This window comes from Phragmites australis, chromosome 7 (assembly GCF_958298935.1).
Source record: "Phragmites australis chromosome 7, lpPhrAust1.1, whole genome shotgun sequence".
In the NCBI taxonomy this organism is placed as follows: domain Eukaryota; kingdom Viridiplantae; phylum Streptophyta; class Magnoliopsida; order Poales; family Poaceae; genus Phragmites; species Phragmites australis.
The window spans coordinates 35,339,388-35,358,136 of record NC_084927.1 but is presented as its reverse complement, the minus strand read 5'-3'; the positions used below and the strand labels follow the sequence as shown (position 1 = coordinate 35,358,136).

At 42.8% G+C, this 18,749-nt stretch overlaps 4 protein-coding genes across 5 annotated transcripts; 3 read left to right on the top strand and 1 right to left on the bottom strand.

Moving 5' to 3' along the window:
* The first annotated feature begins 2,989 nt into the window (after positions 1-2,989).
* LOC133925048 (thioredoxin-like protein CXXS1) lies at positions 2,990-4,612 on the top strand. The gene is made up of 3 exons (XM_062370865.1): positions 2,990-3,358; positions 3,810-3,932; positions 4,207-4,612. Exons 1-3 carry the CDS (start codon positions 3,251-3,253, stop codon positions 4,369-4,371), a joined length of 396 nt encoding a protein of 131 aa, XP_062226849.1. The 5' UTR covers positions 2,990-3,250; the 3' UTR covers positions 4,372-4,612.
* A 9-nt stretch (positions 4,613-4,621) lies between these two features.
* LOC133925627 (glycine-rich cell wall structural protein 2-like) lies at positions 4,622-4,960 on the top strand. The gene has a single exon (XM_062371490.1). The coding sequence runs from the start codon at positions 4,622-4,624 to the stop codon at positions 4,958-4,960; it is 339 nt and encodes a 112-aa protein (XP_062227474.1).
* A 3,731-nt stretch (positions 4,961-8,691) lies between these two features.
* On the top strand, positions 8,692-9,628 carry LOC133923667 (uncharacterized protein Os04g0629400-like). Its single transcript, XM_062368956.1, has one exon. The coding sequence runs from the start codon at positions 9,039-9,041 to the stop codon at positions 9,465-9,467; it is 429 nt and encodes a 142-aa protein (XP_062224940.1). The 5' UTR covers positions 8,692-9,038; the 3' UTR covers positions 9,468-9,628.
* A 5,189-nt stretch (positions 9,629-14,817) lies between these two features.
* Positions 14,818-17,981, bottom strand: LOC133925047 (peroxisome biogenesis protein 22-like). Of its 2 annotated transcripts, none has more exons than XM_062370864.1 (9): positions 17,656-17,981; positions 16,387-16,620; positions 16,247-16,294; positions 16,099-16,155; positions 15,925-16,026; positions 15,613-15,678; positions 15,398-15,499; positions 15,195-15,314; positions 14,818-15,063 (listed from the first exon to the last, which is right to left on the bottom strand). In XM_062370864.1, the coding sequence occupies exons 1-8, from the start codon at positions 17,809-17,811 to the stop codon at positions 15,201-15,203; spliced, it is 879 nt and encodes a 292-aa protein (XP_062226848.1). In that variant the 5' UTR covers positions 17,812-17,981; the 3' UTR covers positions 14,818-15,063; positions 15,195-15,200. The 2 variants fall into 2 exon arrangements, with proteins under 2 accessions (XP_062226848.1, XP_062226847.1); XM_062370863.1 differs by having other exon boundaries at positions 16,381-16,620; positions 17,656-17,980.
* Positions 17,982-18,749: the final 768 nt, after the last annotated feature.

The following is an 18,749-nucleotide window of genomic DNA, read 5'->3' as shown; positions in this document are numbered from 1 at the left end:
GTACCATCTTATGTTGCCATGCAATCTTACACCGAGTTATGCAAACTCTGGACATGTCGACAGCTCTGTATTTTGCTCGTTTACTTTGTACTTAGTTGAGTCAGGAGTGATGTTCTTTTTACATTGGTGTTTGCTTCCACAGGACAACATAATAAAAACTTCAGTATTGTTTGGGAGTTGGGACGCAGGGAACCATATAGAGAGCTAATAGACAGTTTTTCCTGCTGATCCTTTTCTGAAGCTGTTTGTAGCTAATAAAACTTAAATAAGCGTCATGAACAACAATTCAAAGCTTGCTTGCTACTTTACTACACTACGACCGAATGCTTTACAGACAATTTGATTTGTAAACTTTAATGATTTTTCGCTTATCTCTTTTGATTCTTTTGTAAAAACATTCCTCATGTTGAATTGTTCTGGGTTTTTTTTCTGGTCTGCAAGAAGAAATAATATAAGTTTGTAAGCGCCTTAGCTTGGTTCTCTTTGAAAATTGAAAACAGTTATTATGATATGTTAGTGATAAAATTTGCAACTAACCCGGTGACTGCGGTCAGACCAGAGTATTTCCTTTGGAATCTTGAGCTATCCAGCTGGCGGCAGCGATGAGCAACTCCTTCCTTCCCTTTGGTAATTGGTAAATTGTATGCGCACAGCTACAGTGCTAGTTTTTGCGATAGGTTCTAATTCTATATTTCCAAAAAAAAAATTGTTTCCTAAATCACCGTTGATTGCTGTGTCCAAAATCAGGATAAGGACACCAACCTTGGGCACAAGCATGCTGCATAGGAGAAGAGAAGGTAAAGTTCAGTTCTAAGCATGATTAGGCTGTTTAGACTACAGCGATGAACCTTTTTACAATGTAATCTACCGTAGTACCGTGTAGTTCTCTTTCATATTGGATGGTTAGTTCTCTTGTACGATTGATTTCGATATTACATGTTTGTGCCCCCACTAATCTTGTTTGATCCATTTCACGATAAAAAGAAAACCAAAGCGGTGTTCTTGATATTCGTCGGTTATTCCTCACGGCGGACATGATCTTCTTTCGTGTTTTTTTGCCATTTATTCCCAGTATGCTTCAGTTGATGTGCCAGTTCATGTTAATCACCGAATTGGTGTTCCAATATGGAGTATTGCAAACCAATTGTAACTTTCGAGTTAAAGCACGTGCAGAATAAAAGCACGTTTATTGTAGCTTTAAATTGTAAGAATTCGTTTTACTCTGTAAAATCTTCTTACTATCAGATTGTATAATGCGAAATTTTATAATACAACTTAGTTTGTGCCCATTTTTTTACTTTTATTTTTGAGACTAGAATCTATAAATTTTATAATACAACTTAGCTTGTGCTCATTTATTTTACTTTTATTTTTAAACTAGAATCTATAAATAGAATAAAAAACAAATATGGCTTAAACTTGTTGTAATTTGAGCAGCACTCGAATTCGGTGGAAGCTTCAACAGCATTGCCATCCCTGATGTGCACCTCAACCTCGTCGCCGGCCGGCCGGCGGCCGGCCGTGCAGCTCGCCTGAAGCACCTGCAGTTGGTGTCAAGTCCTATTCTGCCCGCAGGATGCACTTCATCTGATGTTATTCTCTTGGAGAGATAGAGATGGGGAGAAAAGGACAACCCTCCCACGTCAACCCACCCTCGGGAGTGAGGACAACGGTGCCATTGGCCAGGGATAGCAATCAGTTATAGCGAGTACGAGTAGTGTTTAACTATATCTATATTTGTCGGTTTTTACCCGTCCATAAGTATATTCATGAATATTTACGGACGAAGAACGGTAACAAACCGGTCACCTGCGGGAATGACTGGATGGATGGCGCTAGCGGTGACGGCGCGAGGCAAGGCAGCGTCAGGCTAGTCGGGGCGTTGCAGCGCGAGGCGGGCAAGGCTGGGCAGCACCTTGGGTGAGGCAATGCTGGGCGGGGCAACACAGGGTAGGAAGGGACGACATGGCATGACACAGGGGCGGCGCGATGGGGAGAGACGGTGCGACGCAACGCAGGGAGGAGCTGGTGGTAAGGAAGCGTGCTAGGAGCTCAGGAGAGGGAGTATGTCAATTTGAAAAGGATGGGAGATTTGGGGGATTAGGTTGGAGTCACCTATCAGACTGATTTTATAGGTAAATAAATTTCACAAGTATAAATACATCATATCTATATCTGAATCTGTCCATCGTTAAGTAGTATTTTCTATCTATAAATTGTCATAAAGTACTTATGGATACCAAATATTATCCATACCTATTTTAATATTTTAATATTTACCTATAGGTAAATGAATAATCGAGATAAATTGCATGATGGCAAAGGCGATGGGGCGAGGTCAGCTGGGGAAGCCACCAACTAGGCGAGCGGATCTGGACGGTGACGGTGTTGGCATCAGGCGAGGCTGCCGCCGCCTCACACCGAGCCGCTGCTACCTCAAATCAGCACTCGATCCGATCAGAAGGAGAGAGAGAGATGGGGAAGGAAGCTGGGGTAGAGGGTGACGTGGAGGCGAGTAGCAGGCAGCCCAGGTGCCGCGATAGCGGCGCTGCAGGCCGAGCTAAGAAAGGGGAAGGGAGGGATGAACACGGGGCACAGAGAGCGAGGAAGAAGACAAGGGTATAACCGGCATTTTTGAGGAAAGTAAACGAAAAATATTAGTGAAGTTAACAACCCTAGCAAATAAAAAGGTAATAAGCATGGCTCCGATTAGCACCAATATTTATTATATATATTTGCAGACAAATAAAAAAAATCCTAATATTTTACAAGTTCCCACGGATAAACATTGCGTTCCTCTTTTCATTACTACTGGAAATATCTTTTTTTGGTTCATATATAATTATAAAAAATCTTTGTCCTAAATAAATTGAGATAGGCTAGAGATAAAACATATAAAATCCAACTAAAAAGATGCTAAAAATAATAAAAATATTAGTAATTATAAAAAAATAACAAAAGTGTGATTCATATAGGGGAAATATATAAGCTCACAAAATTTTCAATTACTGCATAGGATCCTCCTGATTCCAGAAAAACCAGACCAGTCAAAATAAGGCAGGACCCACCAGCTGTTGAATATATCCCCATGCTTATCTTTGTGGAGTGGATTAGCACGCCTTTCTTTCCTGTAGACAATCTGCAAATCTTTTTCTTGTTGGCGGTTGGGGAAGGAGTTTAAGGAGGAGACCGAGAAGAAGAGAGAAGGCGGGGGGGGGGGGGGGGGGGAGAGCTTCTGTTCTCAGGACATATGGAGATCCAGCATCAGCGGGGGGTTGGCAATTCCAAAGTCGTGAAGGTTCAGAACGAGGAGGCATGGGAGCTGTTCACCAATCAAGCAAGCAACGAAGGCCGCCCTGTGGGTTCCCCTCCCTTTCCCTTTTCTTCCCCATCTCCTTCCTTTGGCCTGGCTCTTTTCTTGTTGAGATTCTGTCCAATTTTTCAAAGTTCTAATGATGCCTTTTGATGTTATAGTCTCTCAATCATTTTTGGTTTGGCCCATTCTTTATTTCTGTTCATGATTGTGCTAGAATGATAGATGTTATATTATAACGTCATTGCTTATGTGAGATTATACAGTTTTTTAAACAACTTGGTTTCTATATCTGTGGCCATGCTCCTTCTTGTTCTTCCTTTTACTGTTCGTGTATCCTTTACATATTTTCTTTTCGTTAAATTGATAAAATGGGTAGAATTGGGGAAAGATTAGCCTGATGGTAGGTGTTCTGTCTTAGCTAGTGACCCTGCACCCATTTTTTTATCCACCCAAAAATTTAACCCTGATTAAATTATCCATCCATGTTCTGCAGGTTGTTGCCCATTTTGGGGCATCATGGTGTGTGACGTCCCTGTCCATGAACTACAAGTTTGAGGAGCTAGCTCAGACCCACCCTGAAGTTTTGTTCCTCTTTGTGGATGTTGATGATATCCAGGTAAACATTAGCCAATCTTACTGATCGTGTGTGAGAAGGGGAGGGGGTATGAATCGATGCTTTGATATAGATTGTCTTTACAATCTCTTTATGTCTTGAGGAATTTATATTTAGCAATATGTTCCTTTGTTTTTTTTACTGAATATTAGGACATAGACATTTGTCAGAGAAGTATTACTCTTCATATATGTCTATCAACGTAGTATAATGCTCCGAAGATGGACTGGTTAAGCTACGCTACCATGATGTACTGACGCACTGTAAATACATACAGAGTGTTTCGTCCAAGTATGGAGTGAAGGCGATGCCAACATTTTTTCTCATAAAAAACAAGGAGGTGGTGAGCAAGATTATTGGGGCAAATCCAGATGAGCTCAAGAAGCTGGTGGACGCTTCTGCCGATCCACTTCCCTCTGAAGCTCAGATAGTCGTCGAATAGCGGTTGCCGTCGACTCTTCTGAAACTGATCTCGTGGCCGTGAGTACTGTCTGGTCAGGTCCTGAAAACTGCGCCTCTTCCAGTGTGTACAGTGTGCCTCGTGTGACTCTGATGGGTGTCCCTGTATACCGTTAGTGGTCTTATCCGTTGGCCCTGCAGTTTTGAGTGTAGCGTGACTCTGAATGTTGCATGTATCTTGGAATTGAAAAATAAAGCTCGCTCCAAGCACACTTTGCCTGTTACCAAGGTCCATGCCCATGCCCCTCCACCTCCCCATGCGGAAGGGCCGAGGAGGGGCGGCGGCGGGGGCGGGGGTGGGGAGGCAGACACGGGGTGGCGGTTGGGCGGGGAGGCCGGCCAGGAGGGGTGGCGACTGGGCAGGTGGTCTAAGACCGGGGTGGGGAGCAGGGAAGGTGGACATAGGACGGCGGTCGAGCGTGGAGGCTGGCCAGAAGGGGTGGCAACTGGGCGGGAGGCCTGATACTTGGGTGGGGAGCAGGGAAGTTGGAGGGGTGGGGAGGCCGGAGTTGAATGGATCAGTCGGGATGGGGAGCAGTTCAGCAGGGTTGAATGGATTTTGGGTGATCTGATGAGTCCTCATGGGTGAAAATTGAAAATTTGAACTCGACTCGATTCGGTTCTGATACCCGATCCGATGAACTCATAGACGAAAAATAAAACCTGAACCCGGATCCATCGAGTATAGAATCTGTGGGTATTGGATTCACGAATCCAATTGCCATCCATACTTGAAACCATGACTTAGAAATGAGTGTTGTTACAACTAGATTTTCCTATATTGATTCTATTTCATCTCGCTCTCGTTCTTTAGTTGTGATGAATGAATTTGTACCTTTCATTATGGGATGTGGAACATAGACTTGTCTCTGGAAAGTAGGCGATAGCATTGGGGAATTCAAAAGGAAAAACTTAGGATATTGCATCTCTTCATGAATTAATCCCTTAATTGTTTGTCCTGATTTGTATCCTCCATTGTTGTTCATCAAATATTAGAGAAATTGTGGATAAACTCTAAAAGCCTGTCGAGTGGGTGCGGATGTCGTAACTTCGTGAGAGATTAAAAACATTCAATCTGCACTCTTTCGAGTTTTTGATTGTTTGAATATTTGTTTCACTCCCTTGAGCATTGGAATTGATGTGAAGTAGACGAGGTGATGCCAAATCAGCGCCATGCATGCATAGATGTGCCACGTTGTGAGATTTTGACCGGCTATGCGTCACTAAAACAAGTTATGTGAATCATTTGAGCAATTGTCTCAGTGACCTAGCTGTACCCATCACACAAGTTATTGTACCTGTGGTGTAATTTACTAATTCCAGATTATGCTGGTAGGCAGAGCGGTTAGCTTGTAGGTAGGAGTATCATATTGGTAGTGTCAGACTGTCAGTGTAAGTGTGTAACGGAAGCTATGCATCGGAATGAAAAAGAATATTCAACAGAAATGGACCTGAAGCACCACACCTAACCATCTAGGATAATGAACAAAACTGCAAGCTGTGTTGTGGCCCAATGCAACATGTGACCAACCTATTTACATGTCACAGGTTGGCTTCTGCCTTTTGCTTTCCATACTCTTATCTTCGTCCAAGCGACACAGAAGAAAAAGATAAAGGGAAAAAAAGAGAGAGGAAGAAAAGGCAAATCATTGTTGGGGAGACACCATGCCTCCATGGACTGTGGTGCCCAATGCTTTTCTCCATAACCTCTTTGCTGTCCGTAACTTCCGCCCCATTACCTTAATCCGTAGTTTTGGGAAACTCTTCTCTAAGTGCCTTGCCAACAGGTTAGCATCAAGACTCGATGAGCTAGTGTCCTCGAATCAAAGTGCGTTTGTCAAAGGTCGCATTATTCATGATAACTTCAAATTTTGGTGCAACTCTCTGCGAGAACCCTTTACCGTAAGAAGCTACCTCGTCTTCTTCTCAAGGAGGACATAACAAAGGCTTTTGACACGGTGTTCTGGGCGTTCTTGCTCCAGGTGCTTGAGCACATGGGTTTCAGTGTTCGTTGGTGAGACTAGGTCGCACTCTTACTTGCTTCATCCTCATCACGTATCCTACTTAACGGGGTTCCAGGGCACAACATTTAGCACCATCATGGATTGCGGCAAGGTGATCCTCTTTCACATATGTTGTTCATGTTTATCATGGATGTGCTCAATAAGTTGTTCAACAGAGCATCGATAGAGGGGCTCTTACAACCAATTGGTTTTCGCAAATTCACCACTGTGCATCACTCTACGTTGATGACATGGTGATGTTCCTCTCACTGGTGCGCTTAGATCTAGTAGTCACACAAGCCATCCTGGAGTGCTTCGGAAACGCGTCCGAGCTAATCACGAACTTTGTCAAGTGCTCAATCACCTCTATCCGTTGTTCAGAGGAACAGGTGCAATTGATCTAGGAGAGTTTCTCGTGTCGCATCTCTGACTTCCTATGCACCTACTTGGGGATGCCGTTGTCAGTGCGCAAGCTGCGGAAAGAGCACCTACAATCGTTGGTTGACAACGTCCGCCGGCGTATCCCGATGTGGAAGGGAAGACTAATGAACAAAGGAGGGTACCCCATCCTTGCAGACTTAGTTCTTTCAGCCATCCCCATCTATCTTTCGGTTGCACTAGAGCTGCCTCATTGGGTCATCAAGGAAATTGATCGTGCTCGATGCGCGTTCTTGTGGACCGGGATTGATCGCGCCAACGATGGACAATGCCTGGTGGCATGCCGTAGATTTTGGTTCCCAAGATCCATGGCGAATTAGGTCTGTTATACCTTCGTCTTGCGGGATTTGTGTTGAGGTTACACTAGCTTTGGCTACAGCGCACGACCAACAGATGTTGGAAGGGCCTGGCTTTCCAACTGGAAGCTGCAGTTCAGGCTATGTTTGACACCTCCATCTTGGTCCAGGTTGGAGATGGCAACCTCGCTCTGTTTTGGAGTCATCATTGGATGGATGACCGATATAGCAGCATCTTCGCCCCTAACTTGGTGGCGGCTGTACAAACAAGTGCATTGAAAACACGGACGGTGCGGGAGGGCCTTCTTGATAGGCAATGGGTGGCTGACATTATCGGCGCCCTGACGACTAAAGTGCTTATTGAATACCTCGATCTGTGGACTCGACTAGAGGACATTCAGCTACAAGACGATGTGGAGGATCACACTACTTGGTGATGGACTGTGGATGGTCAGTACTTAGCATCCTCAGCCTACTCTGCTTTCTTCCTCAGGATCCAAGTGTTCCCCATGGCTGACCAATTATGGCACTCATACGCTCCAATGCACAATAAGTTTTTCATCTGGCTATGCCTGCGCCGGCGTATTTGGACGGCCAATCATCATCATCGATGTGGCTTAGACATCCATGAAGCATGCTCGTTATGTGCCACTGCTCAGGAATGGCAAATCACTTCTTCTCTGCGTGTGCATACACCAGGCATGTGTGACGGCACCTGTTCCATGTTCTGCAGCTTGGAGATTGTCCCTTTTCGCGCCACAATGGTTGATTTCTAGGCGGCTCTGTGTTCCTCAGTTCCAGCGACCTCTAGAAAAGGTTTAGATAGCTGCTTCATGCTCATCACTTCGCACATTTGGAAGGAGAGTAACCCACGTATCTTTGACACGAACTGTAGTTCTGTTGATGAACTTTTCGATGACATTCGTGAAGTGGCGTGGCTCTGGCAAGCGGCGAGAACTCGTAGGTTGAGTGAATTTTGGTCATGAAATGACCAAATGAATTGTTTGCCCTGTTGCATTATTGTTTCCTTTTTTTTTTTCACAAATCACAACCTAACTCTGGCCTTATCGCGCTTGGCTATTGCGCGTTGTACTCAAACTCATCTTATTTTGAGTTTCTTCTTCTATAAAATTGTTGCGCAAAACTTTTGTGTGTTCGCAAAAAAAACCCGCTCCATGATCACATATCTGTGACGTTCTGAAAGTTTCACGCTTACTGTCATCTTGTCCAACACCCCCACCCCCGGCCCCACAAAAAAAAACTTTTGACTGGGTGTGTGTCGGCAGAGTAAGTCTGTCACTAACAAGCCACAAGCCCACAACAGATGGGTAGAAGTGTTTTTGTCGCCTGAGTTTCTGCTGATAGCAACTGGTATTTGATTGAATTTGTCAGGTGAATGCAGAAGAATACTAGTGTAGAACATAATGCAGAATTGAATTTTTTCTTGCTGTTTTCTGGCCTTTTTATTCTATTATGCAACCCAGAAAGCTCATAGCAAAGACCAGAGAGCAGGTTGATAAACACACTGACCAGTGAAACTGAACTACACTGTGAAACGGAGTTGCTTATCATACACTCATCATCAACGATTGTTTGGTAATGGCAACTGACAAATCTCTCTCTCTCTCTCTCTCATTCACGTGAAGCCATGCACGAGTACTAATCCGACAACCAGCACTAACACCAAAAACAAAGCGAGGTGGCCAAGTGCCCCTTCCTCTGGACCCATCTCACCATCACTCTCCAATCTCCATACCTCTTCTTCTTCTCCCTTTCTCTCTCTCTCTTCGTGCGTGCACTTCTGCATGAGCTTGTGAGAGAGTGGTAGCTAGAGAGAGAATCAGAGAACGAGCAAGAGAGCAGTAGAGAGGAAGGAGAGGAACAAAGAAGAGGAAGAAGAAGGGCAGCTTCCGATGTGCTGTTACGTGGGCAAGGCCACCAAGATCTTCCTGTGCCTCGTCACGGCGCTCCTCGTCGCGGGCCTCGTCCTCGGCTTCGGTCTGGCCCACCACACGTGGGGAGCCCGGAGGGCGCAGCCCGTCTGCCGGTGGCCCGACTGCCAGCAGCAGCCCGAGGGGCCCGTGTACGGCAACCCGCTCCTCCCGGCCGCCGGCGCCGCCACCACGCCGTCCAACCCGCTGACCACGCAGCCGGCCGTGGCCGCGTTCCCCGGGGTTGCGTCCTCCTCCGCCACCACGCCGCCCAACCCGCTGACGCAGCCGGCTGTGGCCGCGTTCCCCGGGGTTGCGTCCTCCCCCGCCGCCGCGCCGCCCACGAGCATGCCGTATTTTGGGCCGCCTAGCCCGTTCGTGGTGGGCCTCGGCCCGATAGCTCATGCATGAGGCCGAAGTTGTAGTCGGTGGCTGAATTTTTTTTTGGCATGTAGTTCTCCGAAATTTAGCACTTGATTATGATTTATTTTCATTTTTTGCTATTGCTAGTTTTGACTCGTGTAGCTGTACAATTGGGTAAATAAATTACTCTGTCTTGTTCTGGTCGTTTAGCTGGATGGAGATTCTTCGGTTTATGTTTGGGTTCTCGCTTGAAAGACTTTGGTCCGTTTGACACGATTTCTAGGTTTTTCTAAAAATATTTGAATTTGGTTTCTCCTTAGAAATGTTTCTATGATAAATTAAAATCAATTTATGCAATTATTTGTCTAGTTTAATAAATTCAAATTCCTAAAGATTGTAAGTGAGAGGGAAGATGATTCTATATTTTAAATGATTCTCCTATTAGTAAAAAAACATAAACATTTCTATTGCTAAAATAAGAAAACAAACTAGTCGTTTGATAGAGATTCTTAACGCTCCCTTCGTCTTTGCGAAATTCCTACGAAATTTCTGTGAAATGTCTACTTAGAAACAGTGTGCAGGTTAGGGCTTTGGATTAGTTGGATAGGCAGTTGGGGGAGGTTTAAGCGATCGTGGGTTCGATTAGGGTTGCGAATTCCGCAGATGGTGCCTAACGTGATTCTACCGATAGATTCTTAGTTTCTGTGCGCAAGTCAGTAGCGTCGTGGATTCACTACTTTGTACCAATTCTTGCGACGGGAAATAACAGCCTGATGGCATTTCCACTGTTCCTGTTGCGCTAAATCTACTTCGCTTAAATTGTTGCCCATGGATAAATTCTGCAGCCTTTCAATGCATTTTTTAAGTAGTGACTTCCTACCACAGTATACCCGGGAAAAAAGGTGTTTTGTTAACTTCTTCGGAGTTTACGCCTTGCAGTCGAGTATCTACAAACTATTGACAGCTTTCAGTATACCCGGGAATACTTTTTAAGTATTGACAGCTTCTTGCACACTGTTTTCTCCTCCTTTCATGTAGACAACTATATATTTCCTGTTGTAGAATTGCTTTTTTTTTTCTTCTTTAGTATTTAGACTCCAGAGTTTGCGTTATTGCCAACCCTGACATGTCTAGCTGCAATGTCGTTTGCCGTCTTGTTGCTTGCAGGCTAGCTGCTCCAGTGACATCTGACCACAAGTACTACTGTGAGTTACTTGAGGCTTGCTGCATTATTTGAAATCATTCCACAGGAGTTAGTGGCCAAGCTCGCTGATCTCAACTAAGTTGAGTATAGTTGGTGCTTAAAGCTAAGCATAACATATGTCTGACAAGACAGATTTGACACGCATGTTTGCAAGCAGTATGGACATTATTGACTTAAGTTCAGATAGTGAAGATGTTATTGGCCTGTGTTCAGACAGTGAAGACAACATTGATTTAGGCTCAGGCAGAGTAGATGATCTTGATAATGAGGACCCCGATAATTATTTTCACCAGTTTCTTGTTTCTCCCAGCATAACATCTGATCAGAATAGCGTAGAACAACCAATAAACTTGGAAGACGATGATTGGTTAAGTAGCACTCAGGCTTCATCCTCTTAGATGCCTGCTGAGAATAAATCAACTACTGAAATGAGCAGCGAGATCACTAATCTTTTTTCTCCAGTGAACCATGGTTCTTCTATGGGGATGCCACATGATTCTGCTATTCCTAATGACCAGCACATTGATAATGCGGGGGCACTATATGTATGTAACGATAGCAATAGGACTCTTCCATTATTACTAACAAATGCCACTGCAAAATCTGAGCATTTCTATGCTCCAAATGGCGCACGCCAGCTTCCACAATCTTTCCCAAGGGAAGCCCTAGAAGCTTCAGTCCTCAATCATTTGCATCCAATCATTCAAGTTTAGGTGACAGCAGGATCAAGGAAGAGCCCGCTGTGAAGTCTAATGGTTTTCAAAGATATGCTGCCAATGGAAACGGGGCATCTTCATCTACAATGTCAACAGGTGACGGTTTAGAATACTATCCATGAAAGATTCTGATTTGAGTAATCCTACAAAGAGGATTTATATTTATGCGAAGTGTGGGCAATAAGATAATTTTGTTTGAAATTATCAGATGATGTCTATGTATATGGAGGTCCACGTTCACATAGGATCTTCCCTCCGCCAATGATGCCATCCAGGGCTTCTGTCAATGACGCTGAAGTCAATAATGACGTAGAAAACAGGCTTTTTGCTTTTAATGAGAGAGCTGTATATGAAGAAGCCCTGCAGGTATCTTTGATTGATTGATACAGACATGGCACCTTAAAGAAATGGGAGATTCTAGCGCCCGGACGTCCGATAGATCAGACGCTTCAAAATAGAAAACTGACGATTCTAGCGCCAGTTGCAACATAGAAAACTGACATCTGAAACATCTGAAATCAACGTTTGCAACATCAAAATATGCACCAAAATAGCACATAGATTTAGACCCGAAAAAATTATTCAATTGAGTTAATTCCTATATTTCGTATCTTCAATATTTCAGATGTTCAAATTTAATGTTTCAGACATAATGGAAATTTGTTGCATAAGTTATTTTCGTTTGTTGCACTCAATTCATGTATCAAAATAGCACACAGATCCAGACTCAAAAAATTATTCATTTGAGTTAATTCATATATTTTCGTATCTCCAATGTTTCATATGTTCAAATGTAATGTTTTAGATGTTATGGAAATTTGTTGCCACAATTATATTTTATGTTGCATTCAACATCCGGCGTCCAATTTTTTTTTATCCTTTGTACGTTTGGAGCAGAGCATTACCGTAAAGAAATAGATGCCATGTCCTGGTATTTCCATTTTAATCGTACTTGGTATGAACCATACTTATTTCCCCTAAAATGTATGCAGCATATCAGTCAGGAAAAAAAGGAAGAAGATCTTCCTGAAGTTATGCAACAATTTTGCTTATTCTGGTGGCTCTTCACTTCAATGTTCTTTTATGTTTGAAAGAAAATAGCATTAGCTTGGATGGTTTCCAAGGAGAATAGTTCACATTGTCCAGGAGGAATTTTGGCAGATGATCAGGTTTATTTCTATTTTCTACCTTATTCTAGTAACTTTAAATTATTTCTACCAGATTCCTTTATATTAAGCACTTCAATTTCTGTTACACAGGGTCTTGGGAAGACAATATCGACGATTGCCCTTATACAGAAGGAGAGGGTTCAGCAGTCTAGGTTCATGACTGCTGATTCATACTGTATGAAATCTGTACTAAACATTGACGACAATGATGTAGTGATTGTCATGGACAGGAAAGAACTTATGGATGAACCCCTGAATAAGCTAGATAATTCACGTGTGCTAGTAACAATCCGATGAAGTAATATATCTCTGTCCCATGCCCCTTTTTAGTAGTCAAGGACATACCCATGGCATAGCTTGAGTCTTTATTCTTCCCCATTTTTCCCTTTGTGGGAGTCTTAGCAGTATATACTGACCAGCAAGCTAGCTCCACATGGCTTACACGTACCTTGTCCCTTAATGGGATGCCTTTATGTTGTTGCATTGTGTGAGTTGTGACAAAATCCTGTTTATCTACTACAAACTTGTGAGAAAGGTAAACTTGTGCGTGCAGATGGTGGGAGTGTGTTGCTTTGCCTGAGGTTGTTGATTCCAGTGAAGAAGATTCATTTAGGCAGCAAATAAGAGATCTGGCATTTACAGTAAATTTTTCAGCAGATATTTTCTTTTATGAAACATTATAAAACTAATAGCCCATAGTCTACTGATGGTATTGTACTCTGGGACACTTCCATGGAGTTTTTTTTTCCATTAATGTGTCAATTTACATATATTACGAGCTAGATAAATTTTAAATAAACGACAACTTATTCTGCTATCCTGTATCTAATCAGTAATCAGTCACCGATATATGCTACGATATCTTCTGTGTTTTGTAGTCACTGCAGCTTCTCAAGGATGCAATCTTTGATCCTGAGTGTCCACCCTGTATCTGCTTTTTCAGTAGTTGCAAGACTTGTTCTACGTATATGAGTTTCCTTGACATCGCATTCTCATGCAAGTTTGAAGTTTCCTTGACAATGTCTAGTGTTTTCGCTTGACGTCTATGGACACATAATTGGCATGTTTGAGCTGAACAATCTGTAAGTGAATCTAAATCCTTTGTTCGTTTTGATAATGTGCATGCTGTGTCATTGTCCCCCCCCCCCCCCCCCACACACACACACAATGGAAACAAATATCTGTGCTGCATGTGACATCATATTCTCTTAGTACTCCCCTCTCCTTTGTTGCAGTGAATTAGTTGTTGCATCGCCGATTGAAGACTATTTCATACATATTGATGATCTTCCAGATAGCTAGAAGGTATGTTTGATGGTTGGCCCAAACTTGTGAGATTTTTAATCTAAATGTACCCAGCAATTTTGTTAACCTGAATTGCACTATGCCCTTGGAGGAAGCAGAGAAGGTAACGGGACCATTCCTAGATACTTTAGGTGAAGACTATTCAATTCCTTGTGAGGGTATGCACAACTTCTTCCAACACTACTGACATTTGCATGTTTCTGTTTGCGCAACAGTATAAATTCTTTTCCTTTTCATTGGCAGGTACAGCATTCTTCCCTTTACAGAGCTGCATGAACCATTGATGCTGTCCAAACGCTAAAGAATTTAAAAGAGATGATGTGCGCACATTTTCGTCGAGCTGATTAGTTCATTTTCCTACCCAATTGCCGTCAGCAATGCAGATATGACCTGTTACTGTTAAACTAACCATTGCAGGATAAGGATGGTCATGCAGTGATAACTGCTCTCAAGCCTATCGGCAAGGATGACGAGGTATGGTATTTTTTACGCTATGTCAAATCATTTATTTTTTTGATATCAAGAGAGACACTTTGTCTGCGCTATTTTGCCACCTAACAATGAATTCCAGATTACCATCTCCTACATCGATGAAGATCCTCCATATCAGGAGAGGCAGGCGCTGCTTGCGGACTATGGATTCACATGTACTTGCGAAGTGCCGAGAAGAGCGACCGAACTGAAAGGAGGCAGACGACTTGGAATTGGTTGAAATTTTTCTACGCATCTGGGAGTATCTTCTCGTAGTTTATTTCACTGTAGATGGAGAATTTTTTACAGCTGAAGAGATTGCGATAGGGTGTGCACAACGAATTAGATGCGACACTGTTTTTCCCCGTTGTAACAAGATGAGATGTTTTTGTTCGAATACTGGTGTTCATGTTAAAATGTTACAGTCAATCCGTCTTCAGCCTCAAACAAGTGACCTTTTATCTCGCCTTTTGGTTAAACTGCTTATTGCAGTTAGCAGACTCATGGGACCCACATGTTCTCCACAGAACGAATGGCAAGAGGATCAGGCAGACAATTAAGTATTTTGGTTATACAAGAACAAATTGATACATCAAGTATGCTACTGATGCTATCTCCTTCCATAGCTCATGGGGCACTCAATGCATAACAAGGTAGTACATGCCACAAGACTTTTACACATGATACAGGAAAAACGGGTTCCATCATTCAAGGGGGGAGGGGGGGATGGGCAATGATTTTCTCAGCTCTCGCTATGCCACAGCTTGCTGGAGTTTGACCTGCGGGTAAAGAAATTCAATAGAAATTAGGGCGTTTCTGCTAAAATCATGACTTGTTGTTTGGAAGTGTTCAAAGGAAATATCATTTATGGCAGCCAACGATTTCATAAAAAACAAACCAATGCGCATACCTAGTATCATCTCTGATCCAGGCCTCCAAAATACTGTTCCAGGCTTGTAGAGCTGAAAACATTGGATGCAATTCTTTCTGGTCGCTGTGGCGAAATGTGCAGTTGATATCTGATAAACCTCTACAAGGAAAAGAAATATCAAATCAACCATTTCCAAGAAAGTATCAACAGTGCGCTGTTGCAAATACGAGTGTATGACTTACTGCTAATTGGTGAACAATTTCAGGACTTGTGTCAATGTGCCAATCAGGTTCGAGCTGCCGAACAAAAGATGTGCGGCCGTTTTCTGTACTACAGAAGAGAACCTGCAGATTTCAAGAAATATTAAAAGTTACATTGCAAATAACCTGGCTTTACACAATGCTATAGTATCAATGAATCAGCTATATTTCCAAAATGGCATCATCTTTCAGCCTACCTTGTCTTTTATCAAGCCACCACTAGCAAAAAGTCCAGCTTCACTCAGGGCAGACAAAACCTTTTCCTGTGTTATGTCATTCAAATTTGCTAGCGTCAGGTCATAATGTTCTGATCCCAAAGTCCAAAGTAGTTAATGGATATTAATTCATAATAAAAAAACTTCCAAAAAACTATGAAATTCAAACAATAGAGAAAATAGCTGCTGTAACATATGCTTTCATCATCTACTGACACTCCGAATCAAAAACATCTTCTAAAATATACAAAACATAAAAGTAACGAGAATACATAAGGACACCTTCAGACTTACCCCACTTTCATCATCAAGAATGCGCTCCATCAAATAGACGTCACAGAATTTTGCAATTTCTAGGAGAACCTCCATAACAGAAGTCCTCACTGTGACATGGTTCTGCAACAAGATATAAATCTATTTAATTGATTTGTAAAAATGAAGAAAAATATGCAGCAGCATAGTGCCTACCTGAAGCTCCTCTGGAGTTGTTTCCTCTAAAATCACACCTAGTAACCGACATGTGACCTAAAAGTTGTTATGAAAAGCATACATCAGCAGAATATTACTCTATTAAATTCGATGAAAATAGCGAGAAAGCAGTTAATTTGCAAAATACCCTTCGTCCTTCGCTCAGCTTATGCCTGACAAGCTGCTCAAGAGTCAACTGCAGAAGAAAATGAGCAACTATCAAATCTAACGGTTAAAAAAACTACATCATTTCAGTATTCATCAAATGGAAACAAACAATACGTTTACTGGATGGAAAAGCTGATTGACTGCTTCATGTGCTCTTGAATCTGCTGAAGATGTGCAAGCATCTGTTGAGATCAAAGCACCTGGTCCTGGCCGTGATATACTGCTTGTGTTGCTCGATGATGGGGCAGCCCTCCTGCGTGGCCTCCGAGGTTGCTCTTGAGGAGCTCTCAACAATTTCCAGGCAAACAGAAGTGTGATCGCAATCGCAGCAAGTGTGGTAAGCGAACGAAGTTTCTGAAACATGAACATGAAGAAATTCAATGATTCTTTTAGCAAGGGCTGAAATTACTACATCATAAACATGTCAGTGATGGGTTTGTTTCTGTGGGCCCACAAAAATTGCTAAGTCCTTTTGTTAGAATGTCAGTGAAGATAAGCAAGATTCAAAAGGGCATCAAGCATGTGAGTGATGATTGATGTCAATGTGCATTAAGCATTCTATTAGAATGTTCGCATTTTCCAGTGAAATTTTTTAGCCTGTTTTTTTTTCACAAGGCTAAAACTGCAACGCTAAGATGCCACCAATCAAACCAACCAAGTCAAACACGTCCAGTGCAAGCACTGAGCAACTTGTTTGTGGCATCATATCAATCTTTAAACTGTTGCAACATAAATGCCACAGACCTCCGCATTTTACACAGAGTTGTGTTTACATATATTATTACGCAAGTCTAAGATCAGCACGTTCTTGCAACTACAGAGTATTTGGAAATATAACTTAATAATACATTACATTCAGAGACAACGAAGCAAAATTGTGGCATTAAACAATTTTATTAACCGACCACAAAGGTAGATCATTTCTTGACACCACATAAACGAAGCAATTGAAAACTCTGCATCTTCTTAATCAAAAGAAATCTTCTACTTAAGCAAGTGATTCACATAGAATTTGGTTTGCAGTATTTTTAAGGGATCCCTATTTTTAAAGACCTGAAATTAAAAGACACATCGAAATCACAGGGGCCACAGTAATCACCTAACATATCGCAAAATCCGACCACATTACTCAAAAAGGGGGGCATTTTTTGTAGTGACCACCTGAAAATCACCACGTATATATCCAACAAGGCATGCAGGGGCCCAAGCTTACACAACAGCTAAAAACGCGTAAATTTGGGAGTCTACAACCTAAACAGACAACAGAACAATACCCAACCTAGACAAAGGTAAAAACCTAACCTTCCCCAAACAAGGCGCAACCTTTGCGCACCCGGACCCCACCAATCCCTAATCACACGGCACGACATCACAGATCCGAGCGCGAACCTGGCGATCGAGGTCGAAGGGGAGGCGATCAGCGTAGCGCGCGAGGGCTTCCACGAGGCGCCGCGCCAGATCGGCGAACTCGTCGTCCTTCCCGCCCCCGGCGCCTGCCCCTGCCCCTGCCCCCGCCGCCGCCGCAGGGGACGACGCTGACGCCATCGCCGCTGACGAGAGGAGAACAGGAGGATCCGGGCGGCGGCGGAGACCCTAGGACGGCGCTCGCGCCGGCGAGGGGGCAGGGAGGTTAGTGCAATTTGGGGCTTTGTACGAGGAGCTGAGATGTCGGAACGACGGGGAAGAAGAGAAGAGAAATAAGAGGGCTCTGCTTCGCGTTTTTTTTTTATGTTTGGACGAGGAGGCGCCCGTTTTGCAGTTGAGGGCCTCAAGGTTGTATATTATTAGAAAGGCCCTAGTATTTTGGGCCGATTTGTAAATTGATTTCGGTTTTGGTACCAGGTTTGTCGGATTCCTCGCCATAATTCGTTAGAACAGCTATCCTCTGACTTTGTTTCGACCGGAATATACAGTAATATAAGTCTCTTCAAATACAGTAATATAAGTCTGGGTGAACAGTATATGTCATTATTACTGTAGTAATTATACCGTTTTATAAAGATACTGTAGCAGTTGATCTGGTACGTACATTCCAGATCTAACGGTTCAGAAGTCCTAATGTCATGGCATTGTTCGCCCTCTAAATTTACTGATGCAAAGTCAGAGAATACCATTCCTCGCTTGCTTCAGTGTTGTTTTTCTTGGAACTGTGCTAGAACATTTTTTTTTTTGCATGGATGAAACTATACCACTATAATAATTGTTAAAAGAATTGCTACAAGGATGAAAGCAAGTGTCCTCACGAAGATATTTGTGCATATCATATTTTAACAATTTTCACTGATTTTTTATCTGGCGGTAAGGTCTCTAATATTGAATATTGATGTTTGAGCTGCGATGATTTCGAGACACTTTGAGATTTCTAGGTGGTTCAATTGATTTGTTTGCATGAACTCTAAGATTTGAATGGCGAGCATTGCACTGTTGCCTACCAGTTGAGGGCATGAATAGAAAAAAAGGAGGATAAAAAAAGGCTCCTTAGT

What these genes read in the sequence shown, in the direction of transcription:
- LOC133925048 (XM_062370865.1), top strand. Translation starts at nt 3,251, where the DNA reads ATGGAGATCCAGCATCAGCGGGGGGTTGGCAATTCCAAAGTCGTGAAG. An exon ending in CAAGCAACGAAGGCCGCCCT is followed by an intron (nt 3,359 to 3,809) that starts GTGGGTTCCCCT and finishes CATGTTCTGCAG; the next exon opens with GTTGTTGCCCATTTTGGGGC. An exon ending in TGGATGTTGATGATATCCAG is followed by an intron (nt 3,933 to 4,206) that starts GTAAACATTAGC and finishes AAATACATACAG; the next exon opens with AGTGTTTCGTCCAAGTATGG.
- LOC133923667 (XM_062368956.1), top strand. Translation starts at nt 9,039, where the DNA reads ATGTGCTGTTACGTGGGCAAGGCCACCAAGATCTTCCTGTGCCTCGTC.
- LOC133925047 (XM_062370863.1), bottom strand. Translation starts at nt 17,811, where the DNA reads ATGGCGTCAGCGTCGTCCCCTGCGGCGGCGGCGGGGGCAGGGGCAGGG. An exon ending in TTCTTGATGATGAAAGTGGG is followed by an intron (nt 15,679 to 15,924) that starts GTAAGTCTGAAG and finishes GACATAACACAG; the next exon opens with GAAAAGGTTTTGTCTGCCCT. An exon ending in AAATTGTTCACCAATTAGCA is followed by an intron (nt 15,315 to 15,397) that starts GTAAGTCATACA and finishes TTTTCCTTGTAG; the next exon opens with AGGTTTATCAGATATCAACT.
- LOC133925627 (XM_062371490.1), top strand. Translation starts at nt 4,622, where the DNA reads ATGCCCATGCCCCTCCACCTCCCCATGCGGAAGGGCCGAGGAGGGGCG.